We start from the raw sequence: 16,255 nt of genomic DNA, 5'->3' as shown, positions 1-16,255 counted from the left end.
CTTCAACAGGTACAAGAAGAAAAAAAAAGTTTTGTGGCCTATGTTTTGGAAATGCTGACTGACAGAACGTAACACAGTATCCTTAACTATAGTTTCTCAGACCCTTAACTGTGTAAGGAAGGACATTCCATGGACTCTAGCAGTCATCTGATGACAACAATCATTTGCAGAGCCTCTCAAGGGACTAGTTACTATTCCAAGAATCAAACTTTGAGAAGTGACTTCTGGACATGTTAGAAATCACTTATTTACACAACTAATGAACTAATCATAGAACCCCTTATGTCAAAATTAATCCTTGTCTCATGTATAGTGTTATTAGAGTTACCAGGATAGGACCTGATCTAGCATATATACAATTCCTTGGCATATATACAGTTCCATTAAAAAAAAAAAAGAATGCTGATTATCTCATTTTATAATTCTAAACCCAAATGGCAAAGGTCATACACCTAACTAGAACTTGGGCAAACCTCTACCTAAACAAGAATACCATTTTGGCTGGTAAAAGATACCTATGACAACCAAGCAGCATCTATCATCTATAAACATAGAGAACAAAATTCTGTGAACAAAATGTTAAAAGTCAACAACCAATACAGTTATTTTTCAAACCTTACCTGCCTAGTTCCTTTAGTTTTTTCTGAAATTTACAGTGGACTTTCCATTGCCATTTTCCTTCTGGAGTACTAAGTTCTTCGAGGAATGTCAAAAAATTTTTAAGGTTCTCTGTTAGAGATAATGAAGTTTATTTTAAATTCAATAAATAAGTCACTCCACAAATGAATTATGAAAGACATGTTGGCTGATATTACATAGAAACACCTACTTTCCTATGTAGTATTTTCTTTTTTCTCCCCTCAAAGGGAGACAGATCTAGCGCTCTAAGATCTAATAAAATAAAATCTACACACGAAAAACAAGTTAACAAAAACCAAAAGTAATCTAAGTGAAGTAGGTGCAGAGAGCCCTGCTTTATGCCAGATTTAGAGGAAGTTATTCATAGAGTAAAAGAATGGCAAAGAAATGTGTAGTAATAAACATTCCAAAAAACGGTAGAAATTACCTGACTGGCAGAATGGACAATACATGAAAAAAGTACGAGTGAGCCACTTATGAGAAAAACCAGAGAAGACAGAGGTTACATGCTTAAGAGACTAAATCTTACCAATTGTGATTACTTCTGGATTTAGAATGGATTCATCAGAAACAATAAAACCTCCAGATACAAATAATTCGTTGTATGTATGATTTTTAACATCATCCAGACTATCAACACCAGCAAAACTAACACAAGGGAGCTTCTTTAAGGTCACCAAACAAGGTACCTATTTAAATACGAAAATAAAAATAGAAATAAGGATAGACTAAACTGTGAAATGTACAAGAAACGTACTGTGGCTCACCTGTACTAACTAGTTAGGGTGTTGCCTCTGAAAAGTCAAATGCAAAAATATTTACATTTTTTCCAAATATACAAACTAGCATGTACTGGGCATCTATGTTGACAGAACATTCTAAGGAAGAGGCACTTATAACAGACCTGGAAATTCATCATTCAGAATGATGAATGCTAACTTGTCCTGCCCTGCGAGTACTGAGAATTCCAATGAGGCAAGAGCCTGGAAAGTCACGAAAGACTTCAGAGAGCAGTGGTGCTTGACATAGGCTCCTAAGACTAGATGGGGCACCCCCAAACCCAAGGGGCAGGGAGACTGGTTTGGCAAAGAGCAGGTATAAACAGGTTTTCCAAGGACATATGAATGAAGGTGGTAACAACAGAGTCAGCAGACCCAGTGGCATTCAAGGAGTCAATGTTCTTACTCTTGACTAAGCAATAGGGAAGATATGGGATAGGCCACAATTGAAGATTTTGCAGAGGTACAAACAGGAATCCCACAAATCAATTCACAGAGCACAGTGCAGGTCCTAGATGTCCTAAGCGTGAAGATTTATCTCCTTTAAAACTTAATATTTTAAAAACCAACAGCTTCAGTCTCAAAGATAGTAGAGATTTTTTACAACCTAAGTAAGGAATTCAGTGGAAGAGTCTACCTTGTGAATGAAACCTGCAATGTCTTCATTTTGAATAATAATCAATAGTTTATCTAATTTTGATCTTCTTTCCAAAAACTGTTCTGGGTGACACTCTGTATTGCCTAATTTGATAAGATACTCCTGTTGAAAAGAAAAAACACTAAATCAACATTTGAAAGTCTTCTTGCACACATCCATTTAACACCAGAAATGCAAGATAAACCGGTTATATTTAACTACTACTGGACTATAATTAATGATGACCTTTACACCAGGGCCCTCAGAGATCAAGGCCACTCTTAGAGAAGACTCTGAAGCTCAGAGCTTTCACGGTCATAATCACAGCATTACAAATCCTATGCAGTCAAAGCCAAGTAAATGCCAGCTGGGGTAACAGAACGGAAAGAATGGATTAGCCCAGGTTTTTAACTTAGTACTTATTCTGGGCAACCACTCCCTCCCTTCCATTTTCCCTTCCTTTTAAAGCAGGCCCTTGATTATCTGCAGCAGTTACCAGTACATTCCTTCAAAGTAACAAAGCATTTTTCCAACTGCTGAAGCTCATTTAATTCACAACCACCCCAAGATCATTCATACAGAGCTTCAATATGTACAGTGGTACTTACGTATTAATTAGCCCTGCCTGTCAAGTCTACACCTTCAAACGAAACAGACTCTCCCAATAACGCCTCCTACCATGCTGGTGACACAGTACTACCTCAAAGGACACAAGGTAACCAGTCCTGGCAGCGGTCTCTCTGCTTGCTGGGGGAATCCTGAACCCTGAAGCAAAAGGCAGGATTCTGAAGGTCACATTCCTCATTTCAGACACAGGAGCAGATTAATTTTCTCATGGTTGGTAAGGCTGGTTAGACAACCATAAATCTAAACCAAGCTTGCCCCCACCAGTTTTTAAGAGCTGCCTACAAGTGTCACACCCACAGAAGCTGTTTCTGTGTAGCCCTGAAGCATCTATGTTGTTTCATTTCACTCGAGCCTCTAAAGCCTCTGGAGAGAGCCCAGAGCAGCTTACTGTCAAGGTATGAAAAAGGAAGTAAGTGTCTAATAGAGCAGCTTATAATTTTTGGTCTGTTTACATTAAGAAGCTTTAGTTGCAAGTTTGTTTTATTTAAGAGTATAACTCATAAAGCAACAAATCATTTTGGTTCCAGAAATATTCAGGAAGTTTAAAACTTTATAATAATAAATTTTATAATTTATTTTATTCATTTATTTATTCATACTCTAACATTTTGCAAAATTTCTAATGGGTATTAATTAAAAGAGTTAAATTCTGATCTAATTTCTTTTTATTTTTAAAATAAACATCCTTTTTATCCTCTATATAAAATAAGTAACAAATATGATTTACTCTAAGCCATAATGATTAAAACCACCATTCATAAGTAAACACATTTATTTTAAGTGTCTTACAATCTTTAAAATACACTGGGAGATGGGAGTTACGCTGAGTGCACTGGGAACTGTGCCAGAACCACTCTCATTGAGCTCCACGCCACTGTGCAGTGATGCCCCCAAAGACGTGGAAACACGTTGCTGGGGGTGAAAAAATGTTGAGAAGCTCAATGCTTCAACATACAGGGCAAAAATGCAACCAAGAAATTCCTGAAAAATCTGGTTTCATCTTCCCAAGGAACTACACGGAATGAGTAAAGGCAACATGCTGAGGACTTGCTGCCTCCACTTCCATGCTCTTCACCTTCCCCTGAGCAATCGTGTCAAGTATGCCAACATCAGAGATCTTCAAGCTGACAAAGGCTCAGAGCGTGTCAAAGCATGGAGTTTCTGAGGCACTCTGGGCTGTAAGTCACTTACAGTCCCTTCTGCTTCCTCTAACTAAAAAAGCAGAAGCTCATCATGGTAAGTAAATTGCATAAACGAGAGCAGGCATATTTAAAAAATTAAGGCATTCCCTCACTAAGGAAAACTAGGGCTTGCTTCCCTTGTGGCTCAGCTGGTAAAGAATCCGCCTGCAATGCGGGAGACCTGAGTTTGATCCCTGGGTTGGGAAGATGGCCTGAAGAAGGGAAAGACTACCCATTCCAGTGTTCTGGCCTGGACAATTCCATGGACTATACAGTCCATGCAGTTGCAAAGAATCGGACACGACTGAGCGACTTTCACAGAAACAATGACACAAACAAAGCATTCCCTTAAGGAATTAAAATGCTATACAGTTTAGTGAATACTAATTGGCTAACTACTATTACTATTTAATCACTAGTTAACCACTAATATAATTGTCCCATGTGTTATGAATTTTATCTGTCTCTGTGTATTTTTTTTTTTAAATCAACTGTCTGAAATGCTAGTCCACTCCACAGGTTGAGTACAAAAATGATTCCCTGCAATAAAGAATCTTTCATGATTGGGTACGTTTTTCAGAATTATGTTTTTTGATCAATAAGGGCTACAGGGAACCCTGGCATGACCAGGACATCAATAAACACCAAAAGACACCATCATTAGGTCATCCCGGACGGTTTTGGTTTTCTATCTGACTGATAAAACACCATGAGGTAAACAGTGACAACTTCATTTCTCTGCATCTCTCCCTCTGCTTCATTAAAAAACCCAAGAAACATTTAAAATCTCTGAATCAATAATGTAAAGGTATGGCAATATGTATGCAGTTGGTTTTTAAAGTGACACTATGCAAAATAAGATTCAAAATTCTAAGATGTTTAGATCATAGGTTCTGAACTTAGTTACTAGTCTTTGACTCCACTCTGCATTCAATTATAAAAAATAATATGGTCAGCATTTAAAAAACAAACAAAAAGTCCATTTTATAGAGGTCAGACTCAACAACACAAGTTCAGATAGCATTATGATTACCTTCTCATTTAGTTACCTTTATTTCTTTACAGAGCACACTCTCTTCTTCCTCATGAATATAAAATTTCACAGTATTTTTCTGGACATCTTTCATGATTTTAACCAAACTGTTAAATACTTCAGGTTCTAATTGGCTTATAAAATTTGAAAGAGCTGGCTGGGCAGAAATGTTTACATCATTGGGTGATTTTGCTGTTTCTTTTTCTACTGGTTCCCGGGCAGTGTCACCAGGTACAGTATGATCAGAAGTCACCATTGGCTCTGTGGCTTGATGTGGCTGGTTCACCGCTACTTCAGTTAAACCCAAAGCTGAAGCAGAATGCTGCTCATGAGAGCTGACATCTTTCAAAGGGTCACTACCAAGTAGTTCAAGACGGTGTTTACTGCTGAAGTCGCCTGAAGAAACTGGAATGGCATGCCTTCCCAGAGGACTCAGTGCTATCTTAGGACAAGAATCATTAAGACTGACTGGTGGCAAATTCCCACTCTTGGCTGATGCTTTGATAATAATACTATTTAGTTTCTCATGCAAGCCATCTACAAACTCCTGCACACCAGCTTTGGAAGTCTTAGAATATATGAACTCGGAAAGCCGTTTCATCTTCTCTTGCGTTGAAAAGATAGGTGTGGAAATTCTACTGACATATGAAACATTCTTTTGCTTCAGAATCTCTTCTATCTTCCTAGAAAAGAGATTGTACTCTCCTAGCACTGTCCTCTCTGTGGTCTCGCTCGCTGCGGGCGGCTCTGGTGCTGGCACACACTGCTCCTCCACTGCCACCACCTGACCTGCCAACACGTCCTCCTCAGTGGTGCCCTTCAGTGTGTCTGTAAATGGAGAGGATGGAAACTGGTAATCAGAGCTTCTCTGTCTACTTATTACCCGGGGGTCATTAGGAAAGGCCTCCTGTGGTGGCAGACACACCAGCTGTTCTTCTGGTGATTTCATACCTATACAGGAAGAGTTTATTATTACAAATGCAATCCAATGTTAATGACATCTGAAAATACAAACTCATAAATAAGGGGGTGGGGGGGGAAGGCCAGGTCAACTATATATTTAGAACAAACTATGTATTGAAAAGTGGAGTAAAAATCTCAAATAATGGTATGATCCTATCACCTATGTGCCCTTATTTTATGGCTGCTTTTTGTATTTCAGTAGCTTAAATGACAAGTCTGAATGTTACTTTCTTTGATTACTTTTGAAGTAATCAAACAAATGCCAATTTAACATCACTACACATTAACTCATTTGCTTACTTCTGCTTCCCTACCTTTCCATACACCTGACTCTAACGGACATGTTTTAATCAGAATAGTTAGTTGCAACAGCTTGTTCAACCCCTATAATCTTTGCGAAGTAATGCCCGCTACTGTGGTAACACCTTCTTAATATGAAAACTTTTGAGTGTAAGGCAACTCAAAGAACATCAAGCTGAAATGCTGTGGGAGTAAGTTGCATTCAGGATCTAGGATAATTTTATCTGTTCTCATATTTGCTCTCATATATAGGGCTGTTTACCTATGGGGTTGCATAGTGGATTTGCTACAATGTTAGCGACTTATCAGGGCAAGAAAGGCTCAATAATACAGGAAAAGAACATATTTCATAGCTGCATTAACAGTAATGCTTTTTGATAGCACTTTTTTTATTTCGCTTGGAAATAATTCCAAGAGAAATCGTAATAGCTATTTCTCCATTTGAGATGAGGAGATCATTAAGCTAGCTAATGCTAATGGAATTATAACTTTTGATTCTTGACAACTAGCTCAATCCGTAAGAACATAAATCCTAAATTCTTCCCCTCACAAATCCTAAATTCAACCACAGTATGTTTTTGAAACTGCATTTCAAAACAGGCACCCTAAATCTCTCTGTAAAAAACAAGGGGAAAATATGTTTAACAGCAATTTATAGTAAAACTTTATTTCAGTAAAGACAAAGTTTTGTTATTTTTGTCTTCAAGTTCCTATTACATAATTTTATCTTTCAAAATGTTACTAATTTTTCTTAAATCTTAGCCAATATTCCCTAACAAATTGCTACTACAGTATATAAAATGTTACCTCTAGATCAGAAAGTCCACACATAGTTTTAGTTTTCAAAACTGTAGTACTTTTAAGATATAGTGGAATCCCTATTAAAGTTTATACCCAGGTATAGCAGTGTAACTTCTCTATATAAAACTCAGTTTTGATTTCCCCCACATTCACACTTTTGTAAATGTTTAAACAGCTCAGCATTTAGTTTAAACAGCTCAGCATTTAGTTTATGACATTTCTCTACCAACCCCAGTGGTTACCATGAATCACTGCACCCATTAAGTACTGCAAAGGCACCTGTCAGCAGGATATGAAGACCATTCAGGAGGTCTGTAGGTAAAAGGGAAGGGGAACAAAATATCTAGTGTACCAGTTCAGAATTACAACTGTATGAAACTGAAAATTTCAGTTTCACACACCAGAAAAAAATTCAAGTTCCATAAACTAATTTAGGAATTCTGAACACATTTCTTAAATCTGCAGTATGGCGTTTAGTGGACATATGAAATGTCAGGATGGATACATAAGAAAATGTAACAAGGAACCCCTTGGTGATCCAGTGGTTAGGACTCGGCACTCTTACTGCCAGATCAGATCCCTCCCTAGTCAGGGAAGTCAAGATCCCACAAGCTGTGCAGTGCGGCAAACAAGAAGTAAGTCTGTAACTAACGTTGATTGATTGGATGAAACTACATGTGTGGCCCAGGGCTGGAAGACATTTTTTGAAGTATTTTTGTACTTCTTTGACATGTACCATGTCAAATATCTGATTTAGTGAAATAAAAAATTTTAATTGCATCCCATGAAACAGATCAGTTAGGGAAGACATTTACAAACTTCTGAAGGAACAAAAAAGGCTTCTGAATGGTTTACTATTAAAAATACTTGAAATACATTCTCCCAGAGTTTTCTGCTGTAGTTAAGACCAAGAAGCTTATTCCTAAAGGGCCAAGGATAAAGGAAACGTTTTAAAATTGAAATATAACTTAAATTCATTTGGGGAATTTTCCATATTCAAAAACTAAACCAAATTCCCTTTTGAAAATGCAAATGATCACCACCTATTTTGTACAGATTCCCTATTTTTATTAAGATCGAAAATTTCATTATTTTAAAAATTCTTCATAAATGATTTAAAAGAAATACACGTCAATATCATAACAGTACGTTTCCTACTGACTATCATTCAGGCGTTGTGGCACTTTGGCTTTTAAGTGCAAGGACAGCAGTGAGTTTGCTAAAGGTAACATCATTTGGATTTTTATACTTTTAACAGCAAAATATGAAGACGGTATGCCAAATAAAGACTGCAGATGCGGATGGATCATTCTGAGACATAAACAAGATACTGACTTCTCCCCAAAAAAAAGAATTACTGACAGAAGCAAAATATAGATGAGTCCCAGACATAAAGCTGTGTAAAAGGGCCAAAACCAAAAGAGTGTAGGTTCCATCTACCTTAAATTCAAGAGCAGGTCAAACTAATCTATGCTGAAAGAAGGAACATTAATGGTTATTGTCTGGGGCAGGGAGAATACTGACTGGGAGGATGCAGAAGGAAGCCTTCTGGGGTACTGAAAATGTTCTACATACTGATTCGGGAGGCAATCACCTAAGTGTTTACATATGTAAAACTTCATCAGCTGCAAAGATTTATGCATTTTCCTTTATGTCATGTATCTATTCTTCCTACTTTCTGCCCCCAACACCCACAATCGTCTTTTCCTAGGAGGAGAAAAAGATCTTGAAGAAAACTATTAACCCAGTCTTTTTTTTTTTTCCACCCCCAAAGACAAGAATAACCACAAAGATCTACTAAAATTAAAGTCACTTAGCTCTTCTTCCAAATAGAAAAAACAACACAAGGTTTCTGAAAGAGTAAGATAAAATGAAACAGAAACAAAAAAAATCCAGACCAAATTCCAAGCAAGAAGAGTCAGCCTGTGGCCAGCTGCCAAGATACTGAACTGAGTTCAGACAAAAGAGACTGTCTTCCAGGCACCTACTATACAACAAGCTAATCAGTAATATTTGTACATGCTTCTCTTACTATCTGTAGAAATTAGTTTTACAAATAGAAGAAGAATTCAGTCAAAGAAATATAAGACTAGGAATAATGTACCTAAAAGATACAATGGCCTCACCTCCTCATATTTTTTTTAATTTAAGAGAAACTTGAAGACTGCTTCTGTAGAAGTGGATTAAGAAAAATATTCTGGTCTTTCCAAATCCTTATATCAGACAGAACCTACTGTAGGTGAAAAAAATTTAATCTGTGAATATTCAGTGACTCCCTTGAATATATTCTTTATATAAGAATATTTTATATAAATGAATATTTTAAATACAATAGTGTCCAAATTTTCTGTAATTAACAGACTTAAACTGATGCCCTCCTGACAGATGACCAGAACTGCAGTAGCAATTCTGAAGAAGGGTACATCGAGGAAAAGCAAAGAGAGCTTTCTCACCTGCTGCTTGTTTCTCACCATGTTTTCCCAGCTGGTCTTCTGGGCTTCTGGCATTCCCCCCTAAGGGAAAGCATCCATTAGAATTGTACACTCTCTTCAGATACTGGTGACAACCTTTCAAAGCACCCTTCCAATAACCCCAAATGCTAACAAATCCAAGTATTCCTTCATGCACCTAAAATAATCCTGAAGGGTCATTAAGAAATGGGAAGTTGCTTTCTTTTCCCTTCAGGTGATGATGGAGTATCGACACCTAGATGTTATGCCTTCAAATGACTCTGAAACCAACTATGAAGGTGTCTAAATGATGAAAGTTAGGATAAGCACCTTGTACAGACTACTTCCTTATTCAGTTTGCCCAATTCAAACCAACTTCTCCAGCTGCTGCTCTACTATCACTTCTGGGCCTTGTGCCTCTCTAATAAGGTATCAAGTAGATAAAGGTGCTGAAGCCCACAGAAATTCATCAAGTTTTTAGAAATTCTTCAGAGTCCTTGGAGGTCTCAGTAGCTTTTAGGTCATAAGCCAGTCTGCTTTCAAGCAAAAATTGGTTTTTGTTTTTCTTTTTAAAGGTTAAATAAAGATCAAGGAATGGAATACATGTGCCCTGGACATATTTCCCCAAACGCTTAGCTAACAAAGATGAGTAAGAACTTGGAATACTAACAGTATCTGTATGTGTGTGTGTTTATGTGTTTGCACAGAGAAATTAGAACACTGCAAAATGATCTTTCAATATCTGCTAAACTAGTGATAAAGAACCCGCCTGCCAATGCAGGAGATGTAAGAGACACGGGTTCAATCCCTGGGTCGGGAAGATCCCCTACAGGAGGGCGTGGCAACCTATTTCAGTATTCTTGCCTGGAGAATCTCATACGATAGAGGACCCTGCTGGGCTACAATCCATAGGATCTCAAAGAGTTGGACATAAATGAAGCGACTTAGCATGCTTACACAGAGAAGGCAATGGCACCCCACTCCAGCACTCTTGCCTGGAAAATCCCACGGACGGAGGAGCCTGGTGGGCTGCAGTCCATGGGGTCACACAGAGTCGGACACGACTGAAGTGACTTCGTAGTAGTAGCATGCTCACAAACTATTTTTGCCCCACTATAAGCTTTATAAGGTTCTATAAGCTTTCTAGGGATATTTACATTCAGTCATTTCAAGGCATTCTCTACAGTGATCCAATTTCTTGAAAATAACCCAATATTAAGCAAGAACTGTTTATTCACTTCATTCTATAAGATGAAGCTTAACATGAACACTTCTTAGATGATAGTTTTTGAAGTTTAATAATTTGCGAAGACAGCATTTAATTGGCTGCCCAAAGACTCTCATTCACCTCTGTAGCTACCTCACCTTATTAGAAACCCAATTCCTGCCAACAATTTTCATTTGCAAGTTGCATGTTCAACTCTATAAGAGAAAGTATATTTTAAATCTTTCTCTTTTCAATAGGCTCTTTTGCAGATACTGACCAAGAACACAGCAACACACACTGCTCAAAATAAGACACTGAAGATATCGAGCCAAATAAGCCCCAAGAATTTCCAAGATGAAACCCTTCAGAAAACTACTCCCTAAGTAAAACCAAGCAAACCTAAGTTCCAGTGCACTTGTTCTTACCTGTAATTGGAATCAGTTTCCAATGAATCTCAGTCTCTTCAACATTATTTGACTTAGATTGTCTATGGAATCCATGTTCAATGGAAATAGTAGGACACAAACTGCAATCTTCAAAATTATTCATGCTAATTAAATTTGGATCCTAAAAATTAAGAGTACAGATTCAATACCTTTCTTTTCAACTAATTTTAAAGTCAAGAATGAACACCTTTTTTCACAGCAAATGCTCAAACCTCAATCTAAACATTACAAATGAGTAAAATTAACATGATAAAGGCATTATACTCTAATCTCAAACACAAGTGAGTTACTAGCACTTTCAAGCAGCTCCTGACAAAACAAGTTGTCCTGCTGTGACTTTTTATCACAATGGTAAATCTTAGACTGTATGGGCAGCAGCAAGAAAAACACTTGCATTCATCTCTTTGTAACAAGGAATAACTTAAAAATACTATCTAGCACAGACACTATTACTGAAATGTGTATCATGTCTTTGTGAAAAAGAAAAACAAGCACACCCACATCCTCCCTTTCACATAAATATTCACAAAAGCAAACAAAGATAATCCAATGATAGAGGCTTACTTCTTTCAAATGGAATTTATGGTCTGTGCCTACTTCATTGGTAGAAACACCAACAGGATACTTTAAAGATGATGGATCAACGTCTAGCAACGGGCTCTGAGTATCCTTAAAACGTGCGTTTTCGATTTTTGCACCAGTAGGCTGCTCATATTCTTTCTTATCCAGGGTAGAGCTCAAGTCATACTCATGCTTTTGCCTCATCTCTTCATAGGCAACATCAGAGCTCAATCCTAAGGCCTTGTTGACTGTGTCTGTCAGGGATGCATCAGAATGACGTGCATTTGCTAGTGTTTCTGACAGCCAATTAAACAGCCTATGGATGTCAGCAACGCCCGAGTTAGAGGTATCCTGCTGCTGCCGTCTCAAGTCAGCTTCATGCCCAAGTGAGCCAACAGGCTGTGGGGACTCTGAAGGGAAGAAGAAAGCCATCTCTTACAGTTTGGAAGCCAAGCATAACATTTTTTAAAAAATAAATATATATAGATACATACACCTAAATTTTAATTATAATTTGACATTTATAGGCAAGAACTCAATCAAATCACCTGCTGTGAGTTTACAAGTATATCCACCCCTTACTTTCCAAACATTGATTTGATTCTAAAATTTTGCACACAGGTCAGAATTCCCATTAAATGAAGTTTATTGTCATCATATCTTGAAAATTCTATTAAGAAATGAGCTCAGATATCATGTTGGTAATGTGGATAATACATACAAATAACTATACTGTAGTTACCTTAAACTCTACCACCAAAATCCCAAAAATCAACGAGATACTTGACAACAGAAAAATACCTATCCTTACTGTTTTGCAAAGTGTTCAAGAAGGGTATGCAGAGTACACTTAAATGTTCTAAAGAAATAACAAAAACCCATGACTTTGATTTTGATCTCTCCAGTAACATTTTGTACTAACCTTATAACCTAAACTTTATCTTAAATGACTAGATTACTTAATTCATAACAAAGCTGAGGTATTAAGAGATGCAAAATCATCCCAAAGAAATCTACACCAATCTTGCAGTAAGAACAAAAAGTATTAGGAGAGAAAACATATTAGACATGGCTTCAAGCAAGTATAAATGTGGGTTATATGCACCACTGATATATTTAAAAACTTGTAAAGACAGTAGACATTCAGAAAGTCATGTGCTTTAATACTTAAGGAGGGTAAAGCTAGGGTGGATGTTGCAATTTAGGTAGTGCATAATATACCACAGTCCCCCAAATTTAGAAACAGGGAACATACTGTACCTAATTATACGAAATTACAGAGAAGGTAAAATAATCTAGAGAGAGAGAAAGCAGACCAGCAATGGAGTGCAAAGAGACAAATTCAAAGAAAGATAAGACAATGTTTGGAGATAATGAGAATATCCTATATATTGGAGTGGGAGTAACAACAGCTATAAAAAAACTGATCAAAGTGTGCACTTAAAATGAGTACACTGTATGTAAATCACACTTTAACAAGTTGATATTAGAGGGGATAGGGGAAACAGAAGGCCATCTCTTAATAAAGTGAGTGGGGGACTTCCCTGGTGGCACAGTGGATAAGAATCCGCCTGCCAAAGCAGCAGACACATGCTTGATCCCTGGTCTGGGAAGATCCCACACGCCATGGAAAAACTAAGCCCGTAAGCCCCAACTACAGAGCTTGCGCGCTGCAACTACTAAAGCCATGTGCCTGGGCCTGAGCTCCACCACCACGAGAAGGCCCACACTGCAACTAGAGCAGCCCCTGCTTTCGCAACTAGAGAAAGCCTGCACACGGTAATGAAAGACCCAGTGCATCCAAAAATAGAGAAACAAAAATAAACAAATAAATAAAATTTAAAAAATAAAGTAAGCTCACCACCAAATCAAGACTAGCATATTTTAAAAGTCAGAATCCAACTTTTAAATCTTTACTTTCAGAATCAGAAATAAAGTGTGAAAAATGACTATAAATGAACACAAGTGAGGAACACCTAGCCGTGCCCGTCTGATGTCACTAGTTCTGCCGTAACCGTTCTATCCGTCTCCCCAGCCCCTCTCTTCCCTGTTTCTCAGTTGGTCCACTATAACTAGCATGGCTTTCCCACCATTTTAATTTTTGATAAGGCCCGATTTCTGCCCACAAGTATTTTTTCACATCTACAAATTAGCCACTTATCTGCTAAAATGGTGCCAAATGTTAACTATCTTGCCCATTATGTGTTCAGTGCTAGGAAATAGGAATGATGCTTAACAGTCGGTCGAAAGTGACTTCAACCATGGATCAGTGAACTACATAACTTTAGATAAAATTATTTAACTTCTAAGATGGTTTTCTTTACCTGTAAAATAAGGATAATAATATCTACCAGTCAAGAACTAAGTCTATACACATAAAGCAGCTAGCAAACAGTAAGCACTTAACTCTCAAGATAGAAGTCAACAGTACATGATAGTATGGATCAGTAAACACCATCAGGCTCAGAACAGCAGAAATCCAGGAGAAGGGAAAAAGAGATGAAAAGTATCAAGGAACACAGCCAGAAAGCTAAGGAGGGATTGCAATTTCAAAGACACAAGGCATGAAAGAAATGAAAGATGCTTTGTGGGAAAAGAAAGAAGTACCAGGCTGACCATTATGTATTCTAAGAGTGCCTGCTGGGGAGAGTGGGAAACAGGACTACTCAGGCTGGACATGGCCAGGCTATAACAAAGCCTTGAAAGCTGAGATGGTTCGCAAATTAGTACAACAATACTGAGAAGAACATGATACAGAAATTAGCGTTAGAAGCAAGGAAGGCCACCTAGTACAGGGTCAAGGATGAAACGCTGGAAAGAGAAAACAGATCAAGTGAAGAAAAAACCCCGAAAGTTACTGAAAAGAACAGCACTGTCAAATAGAACTTTCTGCAGTGATGAAATGTCCTCTACCTGTGCTGTTCAGAGCAGCAGGGTGGCTGGTGAAATGTAGCTGGTATATAATGCAGGAAATGAATTTCTATTTCATTTTAATCAATTTAAATTTAAATCATTTAATCTTAAACTGAATAGTGCCGGAACAGAGGAGTGAAAAGTAACTGAGGTTGCAGAGACTGATTAGAGAACAATATAATAAGGGCACTAACCAGTCAGTTCTGAGAATGCTGAATTAGAAAACACATGAGTAAAGCTGCTTAGTAAGAAACAGGAGGACAGTCAGATCTACTGTAATTAACAAAAATAGCAGCAGTACAAAATATACTGAATGCAAAGGGACATATTTCATGCTTATAGACTAGCAATGTTAAAAATCTAGATGAAAAGATCCTTTAAACTACTAGCAATACTGAAACACTTAAGAGAAGAATTTGTCTCTTTCTGTCACCTAAAAACAAGAAAAATAGAAAAAATAAAAACCCAAACAAATTACTGGACTCCTAGGGTAGGAAAATGAGTGTGTATCTAAGAAATTTTAAAGCTCAGAAGGCTCTTTTCATTAATCAACATTCTAAAAGAACTCAATATTCAATTTTGTACTTTTCCAATTATAAAAGTAAAGAACTATTAAAGGGAAGCAGCTCCAATTAGGAAGGTGATAGCTGAACATACTTTATTTTCTTACTTTAACCTCAAGTGACACAATTCAGAAATCTGACATACGAGGACAAGAGCTGGCAAATATTTTCTGTAAAGGATCAGCGAGTAAATATTTTAGCCTTTGTGGACCATACAATCTGTCTCAATTGTGCCATTATTGTGTAAAAGCGGCTAAATACACATAAACAAATAGGTAAGGCTGTATTCCTATAAAATATCCTTCAGAAAAACAGGGGACTGGCTGGATTGGCTCTCGACCTATAATTTGCAAACCCTTGTTACAAGGAGAAAAGATAGAACTACTTAACTATGTTTTTGGTTGTTACTTTTACACTATATAAAAGCAATTCTGACATTTTACCTTCATACAGATGGCAATTTTCAGATAAATTACTGGTTTTGGCAAGCTTTCTCATATTTTCAGGTAGATCCTCAAGCTTCCTCTTCAAGACAGTTTTGCTTCTCATATCTTCTGTGTCTGAGTCCCCACCCACGTTTTTTTTCTTACACTGAATTAAATTAATCAATTCTTTGACTCTGTCCTTATCATAATCCAAAGAATGAGATGACTTCTGCTTTCCAGATAAAATAGTTTCACCCCTTGAGTTATTTCGTTTTCCAAATTTCATTTTTGTACCATTCATTTCTTCTTCTTGGCCTTCATAATCTGAAAGTGGACTAAACTGTTGAAGTTTTCTATTTTCTTCAAATAGCTCTTTTAATTTATAAATAGGTAACTGATACATTTCAGGTCGAAAAATATAGGTATGCAAACAATTATCAATATGGGATTTATTTTTTGGAGCTGAATATAAGAATTTTTTATCATCTAATCGTGAATCATACGGAAACATGATAAACTCTCGTTTACCTGAACCAAAACCTCTCTTAAAAAATTCACTTACATACTTCTCAACAACAGAATGAAAATTTATAGTATTTATATTTTTGAATTCCTTTCGACACTGAATCAAAGCAAATTGTAAAAACTGAGTTATTTTTAACACATCTGACATGCTCTCATGTTTCTCCTGAGGTGCTGCACTGGTTGAACCTTTTTGTGCTGTAAACAA

General features: G+C 37.1%; 1 protein-coding gene across 4 annotated transcripts in view; it reads right to left on the bottom strand.

Moving 5' to 3' along the window:
- The window catches only part of TASOR (transcription activation suppressor), a 49,317-nt gene that overhangs the window by 2,633 nt on the left and 30,429 nt on the right, over positions 1-16,255 (bottom strand). For 2 of the 4 annotated variants that reach the window (XM_025272115.2, XM_025272116.2), the window contains exons 14-21: positions 15,544-16,245; positions 11,628-12,034; positions 11,043-11,184; positions 9,414-9,473; positions 4,913-5,847; positions 2,056-2,178; positions 1,169-1,328; positions 621-729 (exon numbers count right to left, since the gene is read on the bottom strand). In XM_025272115.2, the coding sequence (XP_025127900.1) occupies positions 621-729; positions 1,169-1,328; positions 2,056-2,178; positions 4,913-5,847; positions 9,414-9,473; positions 11,043-11,184; positions 11,628-12,034; positions 15,544-16,245 (2,638 nt within the window). The remainder of the gene's footprint in view (positions 1-620; positions 730-1,168; positions 1,329-2,055; positions 2,179-4,912; positions 5,848-9,413; positions 9,474-11,042; positions 11,185-11,627; positions 12,035-15,543; positions 16,246-16,255) is intronic. The other 2 variants (XM_006071698.3, XM_025272118.2) reach the window with 1 other exon arrangement.

Source organism: Bubalus bubalis, chromosome 21 (genome assembly GCF_019923935.1).
Source record: "Bubalus bubalis isolate 160015118507 breed Murrah chromosome 21, NDDB_SH_1, whole genome shotgun sequence".
Taxonomy (NCBI): Eukaryota; Metazoa; Chordata; class Mammalia; order Artiodactyla; family Bovidae; genus Bubalus; species Bubalus bubalis.
Note: the sequence above shows the minus strand (reverse complement) of the source record. Positions and strands in the feature narration are given on the sequence as shown.